At 36.1% G+C, this 24,023-nt stretch overlaps 3 protein-coding genes across 5 annotated transcripts in view; 2 read left to right on the forward strand and 1 right to left on the reverse strand.

Moving 5' to 3' along the window:
- The window catches only part of nfkbid (nuclear factor of kappa light polypeptide gene enhancer in B-cells inhibitor, delta), a 12,403-nt gene extending 4,898 nt beyond the window's left edge, over positions 1-7,505 (reverse strand). The window contains exons 1-4 of the mRNA XM_008323505.3: positions 3,960-7,505; positions 791-927; positions 689-719; positions 399-609 (exon numbers count right to left, since the gene is read on the reverse strand). Coding sequence (XP_008321727.1) covers positions 399-609; positions 689-719; positions 791-927; positions 3,960-3,975 — 395 coding nt within the window. The 5' untranslated portion in view covers positions 3,976-7,505. The remainder of the gene's footprint in view (positions 1-398; positions 610-688; positions 720-790; positions 928-3,959) is intronic.
- A 2,588-nt stretch (positions 7,506-10,093) lies between these two features.
- Positions 10,094-13,092, forward strand: tyrobp (transmembrane immune signaling adaptor TYROBP). Of its 2 annotated transcripts, none has more exons than XM_017037706.2 (5): positions 10,094-11,366; positions 11,451-11,471; positions 11,564-11,707; positions 11,789-11,859; positions 12,307-13,092. In XM_017037706.2, the coding sequence occupies exons 1-5, from the start codon at positions 11,330-11,332 to the stop codon at positions 12,319-12,321; spliced, it is 288 nt and encodes a 95-aa protein (XP_016893195.1). In that variant the 5' UTR covers positions 10,094-11,329; the 3' UTR covers positions 12,322-13,092. The 2 variants fall into 2 exon arrangements, with proteins under 2 accessions (XP_016893195.1, XP_008321820.1); XM_008323598.3 differs by having other exon boundaries at positions 12,141-13,073.
- A 3,256-nt stretch (positions 13,093-16,348) lies between these two features.
- Positions 16,349-23,452, forward strand: LOC103388495 (casein kinase II subunit alpha). Of its 2 annotated transcripts, none has more exons than XM_008323503.3 (15): positions 16,349-16,470; positions 17,200-17,291; positions 17,557-17,631; positions 19,140-19,268; positions 19,378-19,489; positions 19,594-19,695; positions 19,794-19,844; positions 19,927-19,986; positions 20,080-20,163; positions 20,251-20,361; positions 20,448-20,549; positions 21,190-21,290; positions 21,371-21,519; positions 22,333-22,422; positions 22,579-23,452. In XM_008323503.3, exons 4-15 carry the CDS (start codon positions 19,168-19,170, stop codon positions 22,692-22,694), a joined length of 1,179 nt encoding a protein of 392 aa, XP_008321725.1. In that variant the 5' UTR covers positions 16,349-16,470; positions 17,200-17,291; positions 17,557-17,631; positions 19,140-19,167; the 3' UTR covers positions 22,695-23,452. The 2 variants fall into 2 exon arrangements, with proteins under 2 accessions (XP_008321725.1, XP_008321726.1); XM_008323504.3 differs by lacking the exon at positions 16,349-16,470 and adding an exon at positions 16,711-16,732.
- The last annotated feature ends 571 nt before the right edge of the window (positions 23,453-24,023 follow it).

Genomic DNA, 24,023 nt, shown 5'->3' on the forward strand with positions numbered 1-24,023 from the left:
TGACGATGGTTTAAACCAGTTGTTCATTTTATGGAAAAAAATACTTAAATTTTAATGAAACTTAGTGTTAAATATCAGGACTGTAAAATCTATTCTGTTTTTTTATTGGGATTAATCACACGGTGGCTATGAATTAGTCATGATTAATTGATATTGTAATGTAGTGCCAATAATCATGATTGTCAGTTGTGCCACTGACTTATTTACTGCCCACCAACATCCACCATCACAGAGTGGGTACTGAAGTGGTATTTTAATCTCGAGGTGCTTCAGTGAAACGACAACCTTTGTATCAACTATGTGGATGGACCATGTGGTCATTTGATATACAGGGCGTGTCACTCTGCTGTTGAACTAAAATGCGTTTACTGACATCAAGTTAGTTGAATGTGCGTCATGATGGAAGTTTCCTTACAAACGCTTGAGGAGTCGTATCTACAAATCCTGAGAGCTGAGGCTGTGAGCTGTATTCCGATGTCAAGGGGAGGCTGTAGGCTGGAGCGTAGCTGGCCCCCGCGTGGCCGCTTGGGTAATAGGTCAGTGCAGTCTCTGGTGTTGGGTTCCATGGCTCATAGCTCACTGCCATCTCTGAAAAGCTGCTTGAAGCGCCTGAAGGAGAAACAACCTTAATTGGAACCCTGAGTCGGAATTCGTAACACTGAAAAAGAAATGTGTGCAGGTTCGTCACCTGTGCAGGGGTAGAGGTCTGAAGAGGTCAGCTGTTGGAGGAGAGAAATCATGAGCGATGTCGTCCTTGTGGTCAGTTTGTGTTATACTCTTCAGAACTTACTGTAACAGTATGTGGAGGATCAGAACTTGCAGTAGCCGCAGAGCTGGAAGACGTCACCGATGTCGTTTCACGTCTTCTCTTCTCCTCCAAGAGCTTCTTAACTGTGGGCAGAGTGCAACACGGCTTCTCCTTTGGCGCTGAAAAATAATTCATCCCCACAACAAAGTTACACATCAAAAATTGATCAATGTTTTTCAAGTATGGATGATAACTATTTTTCCACACGAATCAGTACTGCAACCTTTACCGTTCCTGTAGTAAAAAGGCATTGTTTGTTATTTATCTCTTGTTTTTGTAACTTTTGTTATTGGTTTGTCTACTCTGCTGCTCTGGAATATCAATTTCCTGGGATTAATGAAGTGTTGTCTAGTCTAGTCTAGTCGTATCTTCTGTCTTTTCTTACCATAATCATCGTATTGAATTGTATTCATCGCACCCTGCTCTCTCCTCCGTTACTACAACCTTCTGCTACAACGTGCTCTCAGACTCCTAACTGAATCTCCATCTTCTTCCTCTTCTTCTTTTCACGTCCTCCATATTCTTTTTTTTTTTTTACTTTTTCTTTTGCTACCTCATCTTCCTCTTCCTCTCGTCTCACTGTGTGGACATGTGCGTCGGTTCTCTCAACTGCTGACTGATTGTAATCCCGAAGATATATGTATTTTTAAGTTTTTGTCCTGGCAGAAAAATCAGTGCAGTCCGGTGGTTCTCAAACTATGGTACGTGTACAACTGGTGATTTTAGACTCAGTCTTGTGGTACACAGGGAAATCTTATTGCCTCCTGGATTAGGTACATTTATTAAGTTTAAGCTTATTTTAAAAAATATTGCTTTATTGCTTATTGCTGATGATGATTTTTAGATATTTACATTTTTTGGCCTTAAGTTTGCCTTAATTTCTGACGTTATCGCATTTATTTTCAATTTACCATTTAACACGGTACTTCATTTATGTCAGTGAGTTAAATCTCCCACAGTGTGTCTTCACATGATATGACTTCATTTTCCCACTGCTAAAAAAATAAAATTGGGAAAGTACATCACAAAACAGAGCTCTGATGTTTCCAGCTGACATGCAGAGAGTTTCCTGAAAGATAAAATGATATTTCCGCCCTGTGTGTGCGTGGAACTGCCACACAAAGGTAAATCGGTGAACGAACCTCCTCCATTAGGAACGCACATCCTGTGGCCAATGTCGACACCACAGATTCGTATGAAAAGATTTAGCATGGGATGGCCGCAGATCATTTTCTGTGACACCTTCCACTCGCTCTCCGTTACGATCACAGAAATGCAAACCACATCTTCCTGCCAGTGTGTGTCACAAACACGTCACCCTGACACGTGTATGTGCCTTGTGCTTTCAAGTGCACCTACATGTCTGGAAGGCAAGAGTGACATGTTCATTTGTGACTTTATTTTAACATTCAACCCAGGTCACCTGCTGTGGTGAGCCACCCAGGGACAACGCAGATCTGTTCACTGTTAAAATAATGATGCAAATGTAAAGAGGAGGAGAAAACAGGAGTTCATGAACTGCCTATTCATCTCTTTTCTCCTGACTAAATAGTGACCTTATTTCCAGAAAAGTCAGGCAAGTCCAGGTGCCACAGTCTGAGTCTTGGGGATCTTCATTTTGTTCATAAGTCAAACAGTGTGATCCCACCCAATACATAGATGACATTAGCCAAGCACTGAGTTTCATTTTCATGTTCATAAGAGGTTGCTCTGTGTATTACCTAAGCCTGACTCATTTGATCTTTACTGAAATGCCACTGAATGCTCCTGAATCTAAGATATATGTGTATAAACACACATATGCACATTTATGTATATATATTTATATATATATACAAATATTTATATATATACAAATGTGTATATATACTGTATATGTATGTATATATTACATAGACATATATGTTTATATATAGATGTGATCAAATATACACATACATGTAGATGTAATGTATGTATATGAGGGGAACATCTCTTTGTGTATACATCTATTTATGTCCATGTATATGTATACATATGTATATATGTATATTTACATATACAAACATAATGTATATGCATTTATATACAGTATGTGCACATATTGCATGTATATATATTAAATTAGAGGAACTATATTATATTACTATATTATTATATATACAGTTGCTGAGTACTTTGAAAATCTCTGTGATTCCTACAAAACTTCTCTTATCAATAAGGAAAAAACACATTTCGATTTCAAAACAGTGAAAACAAAACAAAGAAAATGGTGAAATTCAAATGAAACTTCCTCAGTGTCCTCCAGATGCACTAAATCAAGACCGTGTTAACACCTATGTTCTAATATGAAAATCTAGTTCACACCACACCGCAGTGGTCTGCTTTGTGTTAAAAATTGGTCCTGTGGAAACCCCTGGACATTAGTCATGTGCGTGGGAGCTCGGGGATTCCGGCGACCTTTCTCTCTTGTCTCGGTCCGCGGAGAGAAAGAAAGAAGTAGTGAGAAACCAGTTCCCTTATTGTGTGGTTTCACCGACCAGATGCACTCGGCACTAAATGCACTTAAAGCCCTGACAGAGAAAGTCTAGTCATGTAAGGTTAGCTGTCACAGCAGGCAAATATAATAAATATAAAAAGGGGAAATGAGAACAAGCGAGATGGATCAGGGTTTCCCCAGATAATGTTCAAACCCATCCAGACTACAGTTTAACTCACTGAAGACCGGTACAAGACAGTCTTCTTCTGTGTAATGTTTCCTTTAACATAATATTAAGCATATTTAATACTCGGATGAATTAGAAATATATATTATATGTACATATAATATATATAAAATATGAATCTTCATCATCTCATTTGCATATCACTCATTTGCCCCACCCTCATATGCCCCCTGTAGGATAAAAACATTTTTCTGAATCTGATTCTGACCATGACAATCATCTCCACTTTTGTTCAAAGCAAAACAGACTCCAACAGACTGGTTTAAATCAGGACAGGGTTGAGATTTCATAAAAGATTTAAATACTGTCACTGATTTTTTGTATTTAGTGTTGTACAAAACCTCCAGCCACTTAAAGATAAAGTCAGTATTAACAACGTTCACAGAGGTGTACGTGTAAACAGTGACAAGGCAGCATAAGTACAAACATGAAAACCACATACTCACATTTGTCAAAGTGCATGACAGGTTCTGTTGTGCTTGAGTTTTCAACAGGTTGTCCTCTGAGCCTCCAATCTGATTAGAATGGTTGGTGTGATTCCTACAGACAGCGTTGTCAGTGCCTTAGTGGTAGCGTGGCTTTCGGTGTCTGGTTTGTTGTCTTACTGCTGCTGCTGCCTGTATACCCAGGACATGTTCCTATCACCGGCCCCAGCTGTGCTCCTCCCCCCACCAGGCGGAGCGGAAGCCACATCGTCAGACCAGGGGAGGCACTAAATTAGATAGAAGTGAAGGTGAGACACAGAAAATATGAATACATTTTTCACATATGAACAATACAGTATATATTTTTTCTTTTTACATATAAACTCCACCAAGCTTAATGTATAGAATTGAATTCAGAATATATGAATAAAAATATACGTTTTTCAGTTTTCGAGACCACAGTAGTAAACTCGTCTGTTATACAATTGTTTACTTTATATATTTTATTTGCATCTATAAACTCTACTGAGAGTTTCTCACTTAATTCTCAGTTGTCTTTTTGGCTTTTTGTCTTGCTTGTCTTTGTCTGAGGGAGTAAATATTGATCATTATTACCCATCTGTTCACGTGATTAAGTATTAAGATCATTTTAGCTTATAGTTTCTTTAGTTTAGTTTAGCCTTGGCTAATACTTAGCAACTTCTGGAAGTTAAATGTACCTTAAACCCCTTTTTATCTTCCTGGATTTTTTTTTAAATTTACTCCTTTTCGATATTATAAATATATTTGGCACTTAACAATAACTAGTCCAAAAGAACCCAAAACAAATTGCTCTCAGGAATAACCTTTTCTTTTTTTTTTTTTTTTACTGTTTAAAATACTTTTGGGTATTTTCCTTACTCAGTTCATCATATTTTTTTACTATAATTAAATAATATTTATTTCCCTCATGGTTTATTTTTAATTATTTATGTAACTTGTTTTTGACCATTTTTTGTAAAAAAAAAAAAAGAAAGAAAAAAGCTAACTGAATAAAGCTGATGTTAAAAATCATTTTCAGAAATTGGCCACAATTACGTTTACACTAATCACAGACTTATAGTAAGATAATATTTAACACACCTTCATATATCACATTCTTATTTTTGGTTAATGTAAAAACATTTTGTTTATATCTTTTATTTCAACTCTTAGTGGTACTCTTTGTTTTCCATTTTAGCTCTGAAATCTGACAAAAGTTCTCGATTAGCAACAGTCAGATTTTCAATTTCTCAATATTTCACAACATACATGTGTATTTGACATTTGAAGATATGTGTGACATTTCTGTATATAGGTTATATATATGTAACATTACTGTACAGTAGTGGTTAACAAATTTTACACAGTACTTCTATATAAAACATTATACTATTATACAACAATTTGCAACATTTCTTAACAATGATTATGTGTTTAAAGTTAAAATTCTTAGGTCAGTTCAAGTATATCAAACTTTCAGCCATTTTATCAGTTTCCATAAATTCCTTGATTGTTTGTAATGTAATATAAAAAAATTAATTGATGCCATTTAATTACTGTCTGTGTAAAAAGACACAACAGTATAATACATGTTTAAAAAAACACAAGTTAATTTAAAACAACAAACTGCTTTTCATAACTGTAAAGTTTAGGGGTTGTTATCTATTGATTGAAAACTAAATGTTTTTTTACAAATATGACTAATGTCAAATCTGTCATATATGTTTTGAACTGTGATCTGCTCTGTTTGGAAACTCTCTCAAACTCTCCCTCAGACTCTGGGCTAAATTAAGTGTCCTTTCTCTTAAATACCTAGTTTCAACCTCACAGGAAGTTCTTCGTCATATCAGTGGTAAGAGACTGGAAAACAGTGATCAATATATTTTCACCACGTGACTAATTGTTGAGTGTCTATTTGTTTCCACAAAGATCTGATATAGAAATGATGAATGTTAACGTCCACAGAACTGGTGAAAGTGTATACTTGACAACAATCATTTTATTGGGTGAAAAACATTAAAGTCATTCTTAGTATTTCATGGTCAAAAACCACACCTGGAGCTGATTTCCTGAATCTTTTGTAAATGCCCAACTGATAAGGTTTTATAGTAAAGACATTTGTGTTTGATTTTTTAAAAAATGTTAGTCTATAAATAGAAACAGAAAGGGGAGGGGCAGCAGACATTTTTGTCTAATAGTCAAGTGACTTTTTTTTTCTTTTTTCAAAAAAGGAAGAAGCGAAAATGATGCAAAGAAAGAACAAAAGAAACTTGTGACGTAGATCACTTTTCAAAAACAACCACAAAGACAGGTTTTATTTTATGAGTTTTGTTAAAATAAACTCTTGGGAAAAGTGTTTGCTGTGCCCATATGAAAAATATTTCTACAGCATTTCAAGGATTCCAACTTTACTAAATGTTACCTCTATATGTTGGCATATTTTGTAAACATTATTTGATCAACTGTAAGCTTTAAGTTAACATATTTTCTTTTTCTTTCCTTTCTAGTCTTTTCCTTCACCTGCTGTATTTATTTCAGGGCTTAATTACAGTAACATGTCTGTTTTGCTATACTGTAGTCAAAAATATTTATTTCAGAAACAACTTTGAGTTAACTAAATGTGTTAAAAACTAAATGTGGCTAAAAATTTAGTTCTGTCCTTTGCTGATGTTACTGGTTCTCCGTTGTTTTTTATGAAGATCTTTTGCTCTTTCTAATTTACCTATCAGTAATCTTTGAACTAACTTGAACAACGTTCAAGTTAGTTCAATAAGTTTAAGTTTAACATGTTTATTAAAACTTTGAGATTGTATTTAGAAATGGTGCAGGATATATATTTTTTTAATTCTAGATACCTTTCTGGCTTTGTTGCTATGTGACTCCTTTAGAATTTGTCATTTTCCTATTTTTATTTTAAGAATACGGAAGCCTTTTCAAACATTTAACACATATGTTTAGTTAATGTTAATTTTATATATTATACATATTATTATTTATATATTTTAAAGGGACATTAAAGTGCAACAATGATTTGAATTCTGTGGATGTTAAGCCTGAGCTGAGGTTATTTTCTAACCCTGCCTCGTACTGTACAATAAAGCTGTATGTTTATTTTATATTAAGTCTATTTTTAAAACTTCTCATCGAATTTTTAAACCTGCGGTGTATTTGCAATGAATAGTTTCATGTACAGACTCTTGGTGGTTGTGTTGTAAATATACTCTATGGAAAATTACTTTATAACCAAGTAAAGTGTGACTGTCCTAAACTCTGTTTTCATGAGAAAAGAGTGTTCGTTCAAGGGAAACTGAAAGAAAGGAAGTTTAGCAACGAGGAAAAGCTCTACAGCTCCCTCTGCCGTTAGATAGAGTCAAAAGCCGTTTTAACTCGAGAGCGAACCAAAATGAATGGTTTGTTTTGCGTTCACTAAAAGATGACGACATAAAATTGACCAGATGGCGGGGTTTAGATTCGAGAAAGTCTTTCACTGTTAAATATAATAGCTGTACTGGAGCTGTGAATTAAAATGCACAGATAAATATGGGTGAAAATGTAGTTTTAGTTCGTTACGTTTATTTTGACTTATTTATACTCTGAGATTTACACCATAATTACATTTAATTAAAATCTAAATACCATTCATTCTGATTGAGTTACAAAAAAATAATAAATAAAAATATTATTTTATAGCATTTATTATTTACCTATATTTATCTCAACAAAACATAGGGAAGCCACCAGTTATTGTTAAAACACAGAAAAAGTAGCTTTGTAAAATCGTAAAAGCATCGATAAACGTATATCATATTAAATATTAATATATACAAACAAACTGGCCAACGTACAACAAATGTCTGTACAGCTGCAGCCTGATGCTGAACTGAAACTTCACGAGTGAGTCGAGGTGGCAAACGGAACGCAGAATGTAGTCCCCTAAAGTGGATGCTAACAGGAAGTGGGTGTCACATTGTCGTTAAGTCGCAGATAGCAGAAGAGCACAGACAGAACAGGTACGGTGTTAACAGGGATTTCTCTTGTTTGTCTAGTTTTCTAGATTTAAATTTTTGATTTGTAGTGCAAGAGTTAGATGACCGACCCGATGCTAAATCTCCTTTTTATCTCTTTTGTTCGAAACACCCAAACAAAATATTCATTTGTGACTAAAAATGTGCTTTATTTGTTCGAAACACCCAAACAAAATATTATAATAATTCATTTGTGACTAAAACTGTGCTTTCTGTGCCGTAGATTTTTCTACGTTTTCCGTTTTTACGACTTGAGGATTTTTTTTTAAAGTAAAGGGATTTAAATTTGACATTTGAAAATCCTATGTCAAGACATCAAAATTATGCCAGATCATTATATACAGTGTATGGAAATAATGTCAATGTGTTCAAGTGTGATTACAGACAGTGAAGTTTCTTCTCCATTGTTCAGGAACAACATTGCCCTGCTGAGTACCATGGAAAACAACATCTACTTGATTGTTGTCTTGTTTTGTCTGTGCAGTAAGTACATTTTCGTCCTGTTTTTGTTTCTCTGTCTCTTTTTGCTGCACACACTCAAGGCAATGCGGTGGACCTACAAAGGAAAATGTAACCACCAGAGCTGCTTATGCACGGTGGAAACTGACAGAGGTGTCGCTTATTATTGTTGTTAACCACAGCTTAAACTCCTAACCCTGTTATGTTTTTTGTTTTTCATTTACCAAAACTGTTGTTTTTCTTTATCTCTTACAGACTTGACTCTGGCAGGTAAGAACATTTTTTAACTTTATAATCATTAATACCAGCAAAAAAAACAAACAAACAAACCCATAAACATATCTATAAAAAGCTGCTTCTGCATCATTTTTTCCATTTACGTCATCCACCTCTCCCTCTCCATCAAACATCCTTTTCTGTCTTGTCTGTCTTTGCATTGCAGATACTGCATTTTGCTACAGGATTGAGCCCTGGACAATAGCAGGCATTGTTTTAGCAGATGTGGTGCTGACCATCATCATTGTCGTTGCTACTTATCGCTTCGCCAGAATTCGACACCGGAACATAGAAAACGGTAATGTTGCAGAGGAGGGGTTGATGTTTGTGGGATTTTCTTTTTTAATCTGAAAATGTAACGCAAAAACTTTGAAATAAAATATAAAAACTAATGTTTCAGAGTTTTCACATTTCAGATTTGATGACAAATTCTCCCCACCTTTCTCTCGTCTCTCTTCACAGCTAACAAAGTGTATATGAATGTCCGGGCCAACTGCAAGAGATAATCTCGAGGTCTGAAGTCAGTTGTTAATTGTGAATAATTTCAAATGTCCTCTGTTTCAAATCACTTAATGGTGAAGGGTGCACTGTCATTAAAACAAAAAACATAAATCCAAAAATGATTTATTTGTTCTCTAATGTCACTGTGTAAAATGAAAATATGACCAGTAGGGGGCAATAATGACAATTATTGGATTTAGAGCCACAGTTGAAACCAAAGAATCAATTTGTGTGTGAGGAGTGTCTCTTTCATTGGAAATTTAATTTAAAATTTTAAAAATTTAATGGATTTGGCCCTTTTAAAAAATTAAAAGATTAGTTGTAGCAGCTGCTTGCACCATAGTATTACCCAGTATTTATACAAGACAGAACGTGTTCTTTTGTGGAGTTTGCATGTTCTGACTGTGTGCTGACTTTTCTCCAGTGTGAAATCGGTTCCTTTATATCTCTGTCACCCTCAATTGTATATTGTATATTGAAAATAACTGAGTAATATGAGTACAAATAAAAATAACTATTTTTTTAAATAAAATCACTTAAATAAATTAAAAGAATTTTTGTTATACTAATATTGAAAAAGGTTGAATATATAGAGTATAAAAAAACATCCTAGAATACATAAAAGATTGAAGATTCAGATCTAGTCTCAGCTCATGGACCAACCTGGTAAAATAGCAGAAACATCACCAGTTAAGGATTGTCAGTAAAGTTTATTAAATAAATAAATAATCTTACTCTTCTATTATCTACTGTTATTTCTGACTGTTTTTCCTGAATAGAAACCAATTTCTTTTTTTCAGTGTGACATTTTAACAAAACATGGCCACGAAAATGAAGGTAATGTTTCAACAGAAACTGTGGTTAAAATGACTTCTAACCACTTCACCTGTGTGTTTCACAGACATTTACAAAAAAACTGATTCAGGGGCTGTGAGTCAAGTGACCAACACATCACTGTCAGTATTTGCTGACAGCAACTGTAAAGAGGCCACAGAGCAGCTGTCAGGCAGTGGTGATATGGAAATTCCCCCGAACTTATGCTGAAATTGTTAATGTGGTTAAAACACTAGGCAGGTGTGGTGGTGGTTGGACACTCGCCATTTCTTCAATAGTTCAATTGTGGTTTGAATTCCACCTAATGCCTTTGATCCCAACAGAGAGGGTCAGGTTAGAGTTAAACTACTGCTGTTAAAGAAAACGAAAGGTAGAAAACAACAAAACTTATAACTGCTTTGGTCAAAGAACCAAAAATAAATGAAAGTAGAACTGAGTTGTGACAGACTTCTGCACAGCATTCTTAGTCATTTTGTTAGTTTATTGTCAAAAAAGGCATACATTAAAAACAGAGTTGTAGCTAAACACTGGCCAACGCTGAAGCAACAACAGCAAAAGTTTTGTCACTGTAATAGAGAAAAATAAAATTTGACAAAAAAACGTTACATTTTATTCAACTTTTTTGGGATGTACAGGTAATAATAGTTGAAGGTTCTCCAAACAATAACAAAACCACTTTTTTATTTTTAATGTTTTTCCCTGAATAAATGCTATTTAAAACTTAAAATATGTCTTTAAATAACATGTAAACCTTGGCCCAAAATATCTTAAGGTTAGTTATAAGTACAAGGCAAAAATGCTGAAATGTCCTGCAAAGAAGTCTATACCATGTTTTGCCCAAAAATAACTTTATTAATGAAAATATAAACGTTAACTTGATGTGGGTAAATCACTGTTGTCCAAGAAGGAAAGTTGCTGGCCAAAATATTAGAATACGTCCCAGGGCCAAACTGAAAACCATTACTTTATCTTTTAAATAATTCAAAATCAAGACAATCAGAAAAAAATAAATGTGTAGAAAAGTCAAGAGGGAACAGTTACTGGGCAGGATTTCTCAGGGGCAGCTTCCTACTGTAGAAACATACCCACACTCATGGACTGCCAAACCTTAACACTAGTGCAACTATGCCCCAAGTCATGTCTCTGGTTCATTATTTCCAGTTCATATGCAACGCCTTACAAAAAAAAAAAAAAAACCACACACACACACGCACACATTGAAGGACCGGTGGCCATCATCCTCTTACACTCTCATTTCCTCTCCGACCTGTGAAGATGTCTGAAGCTATCTGTGTTGCAGGGTCTTTGTTTGGTGAGTTGTTTGTTGTTGTTTTGTTTTTTGTATAAATGTGTCGTTCTGTTGTAACATTCTGAGTTTTTTCTCCTCCTCTTTCAGGCTCTTCAGAGGAACAACAAGGTACTGTGCCCAATCTCTGTCAACGTCTCTGCACCAGTCAGACGCCATGTCTCTGTAATGTGTGTTTTAACCCTGGCATTATCATTCCACAGAGTGTGTGTCTTGTTACCTGATAAGCATGTGGTCAGTGGTGGCCATCATCGCCATCGACATTATCTTGACGGTCCTTATCGTTATTTCTGTCTTCTTGTTCGCAACGTACCACAAGCGGAGGAGAGAGTGGGACTCCACTCAGGGTGAGTGTCACTTTGTCACAGCTGTCTGTGGACCATACCCTGCTGCTGGGAGAATAACCTTGAACTCAAACCATTTTTCAGTGTGTGGAAGAAATATGTCGTTGGATGCAAAGAAAAGAGACATGACAGAGATCACAGAATCTCCCTATCAGGTATATTTGTATTATATTTTGTTAAAGTTTTTTGTAATATTTACAATTATATTTGACAGTACTATATGACACTAGATTAGATTATTAAAAGCATTAAGAAATTATATTGCATTGTGTTTGTAATGTTCTGGTATGTTATACACTGCTATTATATTATTATATTATATTATATTATATTATATTATATTATATTATATTATATTATATTATATTATATTATATTATATTATATTATATTATATTATATTATATTATATTAAATTGTTGGTTTTGTTTTGTAGGAGTTACATGGAGTCCAGTCAGACGTGTACAGTGAGCTCCACCACTTTAGAAAAGAAACAACAGAGCTATAATTTTTAATTCTCTGTTTTTTACGCACACGGTTTTGTTTGTTTGTTTGGTTGGTTGTTTGTTTGTTTGTTTTGTTTTGCAATTCCACTTTTCCAGGCTTTGACCAGTTGACTTATCACTCTGCTATTAGCAGTGCACTTGCCACGGTATGGTACTCATCTAACAAAAAAATATGTACATACTGTATATGTAAACTATATTTGCATTATGTTAAGTTAATTTTTGTGTTATTAACTGTGTTTTGTTGAATGTGATATTCAAAATGTTTTTATGTAAGGTAGGTTGGTAGAGTATGTATTATTTAATTATGACTAAAGGATATTCAAAAGCACTTTTTTTTCCTTTTTTTATTTATATTTAAGAGAATTGTTGACACTGTTGAGAATTCATTGTCAAACACTCCTATAAGGTCCATTCAGGTTCCCCTCTTCATCATGCCTGTTCCTTTGTCATTCATTGTGACAACTTGCTCTCTGTGACCAGTTCCCTTAAATACAGCCCAGTTGGTGTTTGGTTCCCTGGAAACTGGAAACATATTTCCTCTATTTCTACACATAATCACACCATAAGAAATAAATGTAAAAATCTAAATTTGGATCAAAAAGTCCCACAGGTTTCTGCATTTGGAAGTAATGTGTCTGAGTCCGTTGAGTCAACAGATGGTACATTAGTCATGATGACAACAATGTGGACTCTGGAAAAAAGAGAAAAGCAACAGATAGTCATGACAGTTGGTAAATGTTGGTTTTATTTATCACAGAATAGAATGTAAATTACAATTCTATTTTAAGTCAGAAGAAATATATCTAAAAACAATGAAAGAGGAATGGAATAAACTGGGATGCGAAATGCCAATATTGTCCAAACCCTTAATTTCCGATTCCATATCAACCGATACCGAGATAGGTCTGGTAATATTTATTTATTTATCTATACAACCACTGTATTAGTATGAGATTAATTAAATGAGCTGCAATGCTACCATCTAGTGACTTTCACTTCAATATACAACATTATCCCCACAACTATTTTAGGGCACACGTCATTTGGCGAAACCCTAGCATTGTGTTTTCATTATTGGAGGAAAAACCGATAACGATTCTTACATATTACATCATATTCTGATATCGGGCTGATATTATTAGCCATCCCTAGAATAAACCTTTCTTGTTGAATACATGGTAAACTCACCTTTATAGAATTATTTGAAACTTCTGCTCTTGGCTGGAACAGGGAAGTGACCTGGCAGCTGATCTAATTTCAACATGAGAGAAGTGAAATTAGAAATTCGATTAGAATCAGAAATTAGAAAGGACACAGGCTTTTTAAAACACTTTTTGTCCTTGTGAATCAATAATGTGCCATGGTTTGAAGTTGATCTTACCTTTTGGGCCCGTTTCCAGGCTGGTATTTTCCCTGGTGTCTTTAGAGTTTGAAGACACTGTGATTTAGTTTTTGATTGTTCTCAACAACACAACACAATTAAAATGTGCTCTTACTGTACCATCATAGTCTGTGCCTTTGCTGTTCCTGGCTGCAGCCAGTCTGCCTTGGTTCTCCTCCACACTGTCCCAGTCTGGGACATCCTTGCTCTGGTCTGGGGTCAAATCATCGTTCAAGCCGTTTACCTTTTCTTCTCTTCTTTGGTCATCGGATTGACTTAGGAGAAAGTGTCCATCTTTCTGAGTATTTGCTGTCATTACTTCTTCACTGTCCAGACCAGGGCGTTCTCTGCTATGCACTGGACCCACAGCGTCTCGGTCCATTCCTGGTTTTCTTCCCGATGGTTCTTTATCATTCTTCACCACAGTCTCATGGCTTTCAAGATCTTTGACTGTATCTGGTAAAAGTCAAATTATTAAAATATTTGAAACATCACTAGTCAGTTTCCCTCTGGTTGGTGGTAGATCCCAGTATTTAAATTATTAACAAATTCTTGAAGTTGTTTTTCTGTACATGTTTAGAAATAGATCCAACCTTTGAATCCAGTTGCGTAAAAAATCTCTGAAGAATTTGCATCTGAGATATCTGTAACATGACAACATTCCCATCTGTGAATTTTCCATTTCGAAGTTGTCCATATTATGAATGTATACATAGGTTAAAAAAAAGAAGAAGAAAAAAAGATCAACAACAGCGTAAAACTTACCTTCGGAGTTGTTTTCTGCTACTGGTTTGCTCTGAGGTTTTCTGTACTCTGAAGATATGTGGAAATACTTACTACATACATTAATACATACTACTCAAGTAGTGCACAACAAGGTTTATATCAAAAATACTTTTTCTCTATATAATTCTGAGACAAACTTTACACAATATCATTTCTTGTTCTCTTTGATTGACTGTGGTGAATACTAACAGTTACAAAACAAACCTGTGGTCTGTGGTACTGCAGATGGGCTGAGAGCATCTAGGACAATAATGATTGTGGGAAAAAAAGTTAGATGACATTTTTTTTAAAAAGTATTTGAAAAGTAAAGGTCCAGAAAAAACCCAACAACAAAACCAGGGTATGGGTTATTATTTACACATCTTACCGTTGAGGAAGCTTAACACATTTTCTCTCCGTGCTTGAAAAGAAGGAAAGAGGGAAATGTGTTACTGCTACAGTCCTATCTCACAAACATTCAGTTAATGAAGTTGTTTACCTCTGACTGTGGCTGTTAATGACTTTTTTACCAGAGGAAGAAGAATGAGTAAAAGCGGGGACCTGAAACAAAATCAGTGATCAGTGAATTGACTTTTTTACCAGAGGAAGAAGAATGAGAAAAAGCGGGGACCTGAAACAAAATCACAGTGAATTAAAAGTTTTAACCAAAGATGTAGCATCACAACAATTACACTTCACATAACAATGTCAGGAATGATGATGGAAAAGGAGAGACGTCCACACTCACAGCTTCATCGTTGAATGCAGTCTCCACTCCAACAGCAGCTGTTTTCACTGTTTGTTCATCACTGGTGCATTTCCTTATATACCGGCCTTGTATCCTGCCTTTTGACATTCTATAGGTTTTGCACAGGTTAATTACAAAATTTGACAATGTGTTTAAAACTGGGATTACATTGGAGGCTGTGTCTGTGTTTAACAGTGTGTGCAAGCAAGAGCAACAATTAGGCTGCAGGTCCCAAAAGGTTTATAAAGACCTATTCATTCAGCACTTTAACAGTAGGAAACACTCAGACTATTCAACCATGCACTGTGAGAATCAGTCTGTCTGTCTGTTATGTGCTGAGTAAATAGGTGCTGTCTGTTCAGGAATATGCTAGTGTTTTTTGCATGGCCGAGTTGGCTTATTAAAAGATGCCACAGGCCGAGTGTTGATTTCTGTTACTGGTGCTCCATTGTCTTTTTAAGTATAGACTGTGTTCTTGTCCAGACAAAGACCTTTTAGAAAAACAGGGCCCATTCATCATCAATGTATAGAGGTAAAGGCCTCACTTGTACACCTGTAATGTAGAGACATTTTTACTGAAAACATATTTCCCAAAAAATGTCTTTTGCTACTTGCTAGTGTACCTAATGTATAGACCTTATTATTATTATCATTGTATCTTATTTATCTTTATTTGGCATCTTATTGGACCAGAGATGGTCGATTATACATGATATCCACATTCACTGTCTTTGAATTTTACAGTTTTCATTATTGTTTTATTGTAGGTTGACGGTTTATTTTCTTCTGCCTTTAAGGCAATGGGGGAACTAGAACCAGTCACTGCAATAACTGAGTAAACAGTACACCAGTTCATTGCAGTTCCAATAGCATTTACCTACAGTCGATTTAAATTGTCCAAATGGCCGTAATTCCATTCCATTCCTAAGTAATTCATTAAAATGAATGAACATAACAATGAAATTACTGTCCTACCTAACTACAAAACAATGCCTTACTTATTATTATAAACTGTTTACCATGTATCTGTGCCGGTTATTTACTTTTTAGAATATATTTTTACAGTAATAAAATACAACATGAGGAATAATACTTCAGACGTCAGTTTGGGGCTGAAAGGTGTGTATGTTTTTTTGTGTGTGATTTCTTAAAAAATGTAAGCACGATCTCACAAGAATAGTTTACGACCCTGCTGATGCATATAGAAAGAAGTTCCCCTCGGTTTCTGCATCAGACCCGTGTGGCAAAGAAGGAAGCCTTGTGAGAAAACGAAATCGAGAGAGCGCCCTCTGTAGGAAAGGCTGTTCGCACTAAGCTCTTGATCCCAATCATCGCCATATTGACGTCCCTACAGCGCTGAAAGGTAATCGTGTTATTTAACCACGAATCGTCGTCTCTTTGAGATCGTCTTTGTGGCCTTAGACGAGTGAGGGGAAGCCGGCAATCCGCCTAACAACAGATGTAGTCTTCTATCACATAACCACAGCGATTGTATGATGTTTTTTAAAGGCGTTGTCAGCCAGTTTCCTCGCCAGCCAGCAGGCTATTCACTCAAGTAGCCTGTTAGCTTAGCACTTTTTTAGCTTTATGAAATAAATGTTTCAAGGCTTTCTGCTGTGCCAGGTGTGAGTACCATCCGTCATATAAAACATTTTATTATTTCTAAACGGTCAGAATTTGTCCATTTCCGTTATGGGCTCATTTCGTAATCGATAGGTAGTTGCGACTTTGTGACCGGCTTTTTCCCTCTGCTATTGACGAGCTAATGCTAAGTGCTAACACTAGAGCAGCTGCCCGGTTTCGTCTGTTAGCCGTTAGCTGGCTGCACTGCACTTCCACAGGCCCCGGGCCACACAAGCTTTCTGCGCAGTCTTTTAATTTGTATTGAGGTGTTGATCGGGTAAATCGGGTGTTATTATGTTCGCGTATTTTTGTTAAAATGATTTCATGTCGACTGTGTGCTTCTAATGTAACACGATTTAAATGCAGCCCTATTGGCTGGTGTGCGCTGGGTCTCGCATTTGAATCGTGTTTGCTTAACTGACAGCATTGATTGTAATCAACCTACTTTGTGTCCTTGTTATTTTAACAGGATATACTGTCGTTGTGTAGCCCCCAGTGATGACTGCATTGAATCCTGTACCTCCTGATTAGACTGGTTGGATGCCCCTATTTAACATTCAGGTTTCTCCATTTTACAAGCCACCATTTTTACACACACGAGCCTCTAGTGATATTTTCTCTGCAAGATTTGCCTCTTGTCACATATTTATGATCGAATGTATTATTATAAGGTGTTGCATATGTTATCGTTAACATAAGGCACAATGTTAATTTTTTTGGAAAACTTCAAATAGACTTATATGGAATAATAAGATGTGATTATGGTGTTAAAAGGTAAAGCACATTTGTTTGTTTTTTTGTTTTTTTGTTTTTTTTGTTCATGCAGATTTTTCATCTAAGGCATCTACACCACTCCTGTTTATATTTATATATTACCAGCTTCCTGGAGGAAACCTCCCAGGTAATGCTTCTACCTATGTCTAATGCTGTTTTAATTCCAGTGCAATTTAGGCTGGATTGGCGTTCATTTGTAATGGTTAATCATGATCTGTTCCGCTTCTCTACTAGTTTGGGTTTTATTGCTAAGGTTTGGTTAAATTAATTTTATTCACAAATTAAGATAATTACATTCAACTGCAAATATAATTATCATAGTTGAAGAGTGCTGTGAACTCCACTGTAAACTGATGTTACTCATAAAAAGTAATGAATAGGACACAAATCCAGTCAGTTAAAATATGAGATACAGTATCCATCTCTAACTTTAAAGGCTGGTGGAGCAGGTTGATTTTGGACTGACAGAATTTTGTGTTTATTCCTTTTCCATTTCTAAAAAAATGTATTCATACATTCAAATGTCAAATTAATGTAATAAAATTACATAGTTAATACACTTAATTGTAAAATCTCAATTTCCCCTTCAGTCTAGACAGAAAGTATACAACGACTGCAGAGTTTTTACCAGAACTTTACCAGTTCACTTACTTTTACCACCACTGGGTGATTGAAGACCACATTACAACACGTTTTTGTTGTTTTCAACATAATTACCTCCATCTACAGAGCTTGTACATCGCATAAGTTTGTCTATATATATATATATATGTGTGTGTGTATATATGTCTCTGTGTGTGTATGTAAAAATGTCTTGATACGAGTCAAAAGTATTGTGTCTAGAAAGACTTCTTGTCTTCTTCTGTGTCATTTGACCAAGACCACTTCTTGTTGTCTGTTAATTTAATTAAAACACACAGTTGCAGATCTAAACACACAGCCCTATCCATGTCTGTATTTGGTCAGTTTAATGAAAAGCAGTTGATAATTGTTTGTTAATTAGATCTGTCACTTAAAAGCTCCACCACAATGTGATGTGCGTCTAAGTGTGGTGGTTTTGCATTTTAAGCAGCAAACTCTGTTATCTCCCCTTTGGTCTGTGGTCAGTTGATCCTGAATTGAATAGGGAATCTAACAGTGACAGTTGCGTCTGGGTTTTCTTTTAAGCCTTTGTATGAATTACAAAAAAATTTAAAAGCTTAGTTTCAACATTTTATTTACAAATTTAAATTCCAACAATTCCACTTAGCAATTTAGTCAAGTTTATTTGATCAATTTATGTGACCAATCTTTTATTTTTATGCAAATTACACATTTGGGAAGCTAAATTATTAGGGCACACAAGTAGAAGAATTGTGCAAATTCAAACGGTACAACGTTTGTTCTGTGTAATGACTGTACACCTCACAACTTCAGACAAACAGGTGATCGAGTGATGTAGCAAACTCTCCTGAATTTAACGACCTTTTTTGAATGTCTGCTCACAGTACTCGCATGTAACACCTTTATTTTCTATCAGAATTGCCTGCATATTTTTTAAAGATAATAGTATAGATTATAGTTCTCATGGTTGGTACTGAGCTCAATCCTGATGTGGATTATCTTTTATTTTGTCTTGTCCTGCTTTCTATTTAGGAGATTTAGAGAAGATTTCGTATAGAATATGTCTGGCCCTGTTCCAAGCCGCTCTCGAGTTTACCCTGATGTAAACACACAGAGACCTCGGGAATACTGGGACTATGAGTCCCATGTTGTTGAATGGGGGTAAGGCAAAATACTGCCGGTGGCACTTAACATTTTCTTTGTTTAATTTTGCTTTACTAGGTAATTCATTTCAATATTATTAATGTGACCTGCTGTTTTTTCCCCTAAGGAACCAAGATGACTATCAGTTAGTCCGAAAACTGGGAAGAGGCAAATATAGCGAAGTGTTCGAAGCAATTAACATCACAAACAATGAAAAAGTGGTCGTCAAAATACTCAAGGTGTGAAGGGGGCTCCAATCACATCATTATTTGAATTATTTGAACTTTTTGGGATTTTTTTTTTATTATTAAATCGCATCTCACAAGATTGTCTCTGCTTACAGCCCGTCAAGAAAAAGAAAATCAAGCGAGAAATAAAGATTCTGGAGAATCTGCGTGGTGGCCCAAATATCATCTCCCTGTTAGATATTGTCAAAGATCCTGTGGTATTTCTATGACTCTTTTGTACTTTACCAACTGTAATTATTTATATTTCTACATGTAGGAGTGTGTGTAACGTACATATGTTTTGTATGTCTCTTAGTCCCGTACCCCTGCTCTTGTTTTTGAACATGTGAACAACACAGACTTCAAGGTAATGATCAAGAATTGATATGTAGAATAAGATCAACTGACACTGGTGGGTTAAAGTCTGACAAGTCACACATTTTTTACAGCAATTGTACCAAACCCTATCTGACTTCGACATACGGTTCTACATGTATGAAATCTTAAAGGTGAAGAAACTCATTTTGTTATACATTTTTACATTCAGTTGTGTGTTTTCTATCAACATAGAATATGCCTAAATGTATTTTCTACCACGATAGGCTCTGGATTACTGCCACAGTATGGGTATAATGCACAGAGATGTTAAGCCACACAACGTTATGATTGATCATGAACACAGAAAGGTACTGTCTCTTCAGTTTTCTTTAATCTCTCATATGCAGTAAATTACAGTGCCTTTAAATCTCCCAAACTTTCTTTCTACTTTAAAGCTTCGTCTAATCGACTGGGGTTTGGCAGAATTCTATCATCCCAACCAAGAATACAACGTGAGAGTGGCCTCCAGGTACTTTAAAGGACCTGAACTGCTGGTAGACTACCAGGTAAAGGCCGATCGCATTTCTGCTATGCATCAAAATTATGGTTTAAAATGAAGAGGAATCTTATTGCCTGTTTTCCTCGTTTGCAGATGTATGACTACAGCTTGGACATGTGGAGCCTGGGTTGTATGCTCGCCAGTATGATCTTCAGAAAGGAGCCTTTCTTCCACGGCCATGACAACTACGATCAGGTATGAACAACTTTGTTCAGCAAACTCCTTTGTGGGTGTGGTTACACATTCCATTGACACCTGACTACTCACATAACAGGATATTTTTTGTCATTCCTAAAGTAACACATGCTAAATAGAGCCAATTACTTTCTTCCTTCTTTTACTTGATTTAATCTTGGACCCCTTCATTCCAACAATATAGCATTAACATAATGGTAATTACAGTGGATTTTCATTATCTTTTAACTAAACTAATCTAACCAGTGTTTCAATATTTTTTTTCTGCACTGAACCATAGTCACACCTGTGTCCGACCAGTTTTGAAAAATTCACAGATAATGCTTTAACTATTCATGAAACTTAAGCAAAAAAAAAAAAAAGCTAGTTCCTACAAAGCTTCTTCTAATGTTGAACCAAGAGAAGTCAATACAATTTACACACTATAGGGAAAAGGAAAATCATTTGCCTTGCTGTGCCCCCTATGGGAGGTGCCTCCCATTTTGGGAACCCCCTCCCCTCAACATTTTAATGACATCAACTATAGTACACAAAATCACAGCAGTGGATTTCCAATGAGTATGGTTCACTACTGTTTACAGGATTTGATCCATGCTCTCATTCATCTGCATGTCATTTTTGTTCTTTTCCTAATTTAAAGCTGGTGCGGATTGCCAAAGTTCTGGGCACTGAGGACTTGTATGACTACATTGACAAATACAACATTGAGTTGGATCCACGGTTCAACGACATCCTGGGAAGGTAAAAGAAAAAACATGCATCACTAGTTAACTTGTTTTTGGATAACATTACATCCCATCAACCTCTGGTTTGTCCTTCAGACACTCTCGCAAAAGGTGGGAGAGGTTTGTGCACAGTGAGAACCAGCACCTGGTCAGCACAGAGGCCCTGGACTTCCTGGACAAACTGCTGCGCTATGACCACCAAGCTCGACTCACAGCCAGAGAGGCAATGGATCATCCCTACTTCTGTAAGGCTTCTTAAAGTTCTACACTTTAATCCTTAGTTAAAACAGTTTTGTATGGTTAATCTATTCATAGAGTTGCTCTTGAAATGTATTTGTGATGCCATCTGTACTTTGGTGTAGATGTTAAGAAATGTGTCTGTGTCAACCATTTCAAGGAGATGTGAACAACAACTGCATGATGTAACAAATACCACAGGGCAGAACGATCAATGTAGGCTAAAAAACAAAAGAAATTATGTTGCATTTTCCATGTAGCGAACGTCTTCAATCACACCTGATGACCGTTGTGATATACCAGTGTAAGTACTGGGCAGAACAGAACTATTTACTGGAAAACAAATGAGGTGCATCTTTTCTTTCTCAGTACACACACCCACTGATGCTGCGCCAAGTTTGTTGTTGCCTCTTGACTTTTTGTCTGCAAACCCCATTGTTTGGAAATAGTCAGTGGTAATAGCCCTTGTATTACCTCACATGACATTGCCATGTTTATTTAAACTGTCAGGTTTAACTAAATGAGTGTAGCTTTCTGATGTTTGTCAGAACAAAACCTGTTGGTCACATTTTTTTGTTGTCTCCCACTGTGCTTAAGACTTTATCAGTGATTAATTATTATTGTCACTGACTAAACACAGTGATGGTAAATGTAGCAATTAGCTTTCAGCGGTTGTTTATTCCACACTGGTAAAAGAAAATGTCATCCTACTGTTCGGGTGTTGGCCAGGTCTCAGCTCAACTGTTGGTTTTAATACTGGAGCAAACATCCAATGTGGATTATAGTGAAATGTTCTCGCTCAGACTCTCTTCTGTCTGCAGATCCTATCGTCAAAGATCAGGGAAGGGGGGCCACTCCAGGAGGGATGGCTGCCAGCTCTACACCAGTCAGCTCCTCAAGTATGATGGCTGGTGAGTAATCCTCCTTGGAACACATGTCCCAGGAGGGGCATCAGTCTACATTCACAGATGACCTCTTTTTTTTCCCCCTCGTACCAAGTAGTGACACGTTTTGGTAATTAGCAGAAAAGGAATTCTGTGAATAACAGCCGTGCTGTATTTTTCCAGGCATCACCTCAATGTCCTCCACACAGCCACTGGCTAACATTGCTGGATCACCCGTCATCTCTGTTCCAAACACTTTGGCTACACAAGTCCCTGCAGCCTCTGGGGCCCAACCCTGAAGCCACTTGTTCACCTGTGTTTAATGTGTGCTCATGGCCGTGTCCTGCCTAGATCTCACTGTGGCCCAGGGCCATGGCTCCCCTTTTTATGTTGAAAAATAACAAAGAAGTAAATTTAAATTGCTTTTCACCTTCAGTTATATTTTGACACCTGGACTTGACAGAAATGTATTGTTGCACCTGTCAGGATTATTAGAATTAATTTGGGTGTGTTATTTGACAATGACATTGTCTAGAAATTCTAATAAGATGTAGACATGAAGAGAATGGATAATAATAAACTTTATTTTGTATGTTCCAAATATACAGTCTTGCTTGAAACTGTTTGATGGGCATCCTGCTGTATTACACTGTGAACCTTTACACGACTTCACAAACAGAGTCAGGAATCTGGCGTCCCCCCCCCCCCCCACCCCTCCCCCTCCCGTTAACAGTGCTCGCTGGTTGCACACTGTAATGTGCAGGAGTTGATGTTTTGAAGCTGTTAGATGCTATCATTCTTTAATTGGACTTTTGTAGATATTCTACAGTTACTGTCAGGTTGCATGCACCCAATGCTGAATATCACAGGGTCAATAGTTTGCCAATTTTATGTTACCTTCACTTCTGTATGTGTATGTATGTGTTCATGTTTGTTTTTTATGAAGTCTCTTACACATGATTTTGATTACATAGACAATTTTGTAACTTTTGTTTTATGTTGGGAGGGAGTCATCACCTACAAAAAACAACTTCAAAAATAAACAATTTAAACAGGGTTTTGCAGGCACTACATGTTATTGAATATATCATGTGTTGACTGGTTGCACTAAGATTATGACTGAATTTAATTTGGAACCACAGACTTGGCTCTTGAGGATGGAATCCTATAAATAGAGGGATTTTTTTTGTATAAGGACAATAGTGTGTTCAGGATGAACAGGAACCTGTAATGCCCTGGTAATTTGGTTGGGGTAAATGGTGTAATATTTTACAATTAGATATGCATTCACGTGTGTTCGACCAATAATCAAGAAGTGAAAGGTGTGACGTATATTAGAAAAGTTGAATTCTTAAACTATAGAAAGTTTTAGGAATTTTACTGCTGTCGTTACACAAATATCTATTAAGGACAAATATCTGCCCTGTAAAGATTACTGAAAAGATTGCCTCCAATTAAAAATATTAGAATAAATATTCCTGCCTGAAAACTATGTTCAACCTCGGGCCCTCAGGCCAATCGTGGCACTGGGATAGGTTTTAACCTCATCTTTCAACGCCTTTCTTAAAAATGATTATTATTATTATTGCTATGCCAGGCCTTTCTTAAAAATGATTATTATTATTGCT

This window comes from Cynoglossus semilaevis, chromosome 13, assembly GCF_000523025.1.
Source record: "Cynoglossus semilaevis isolate Cse_v1.0 chromosome 13, Cse_v1.0, whole genome shotgun sequence".
NCBI lineage: Eukaryota > Metazoa > Chordata > Actinopteri > Pleuronectiformes > Cynoglossidae > Cynoglossus > Cynoglossus semilaevis.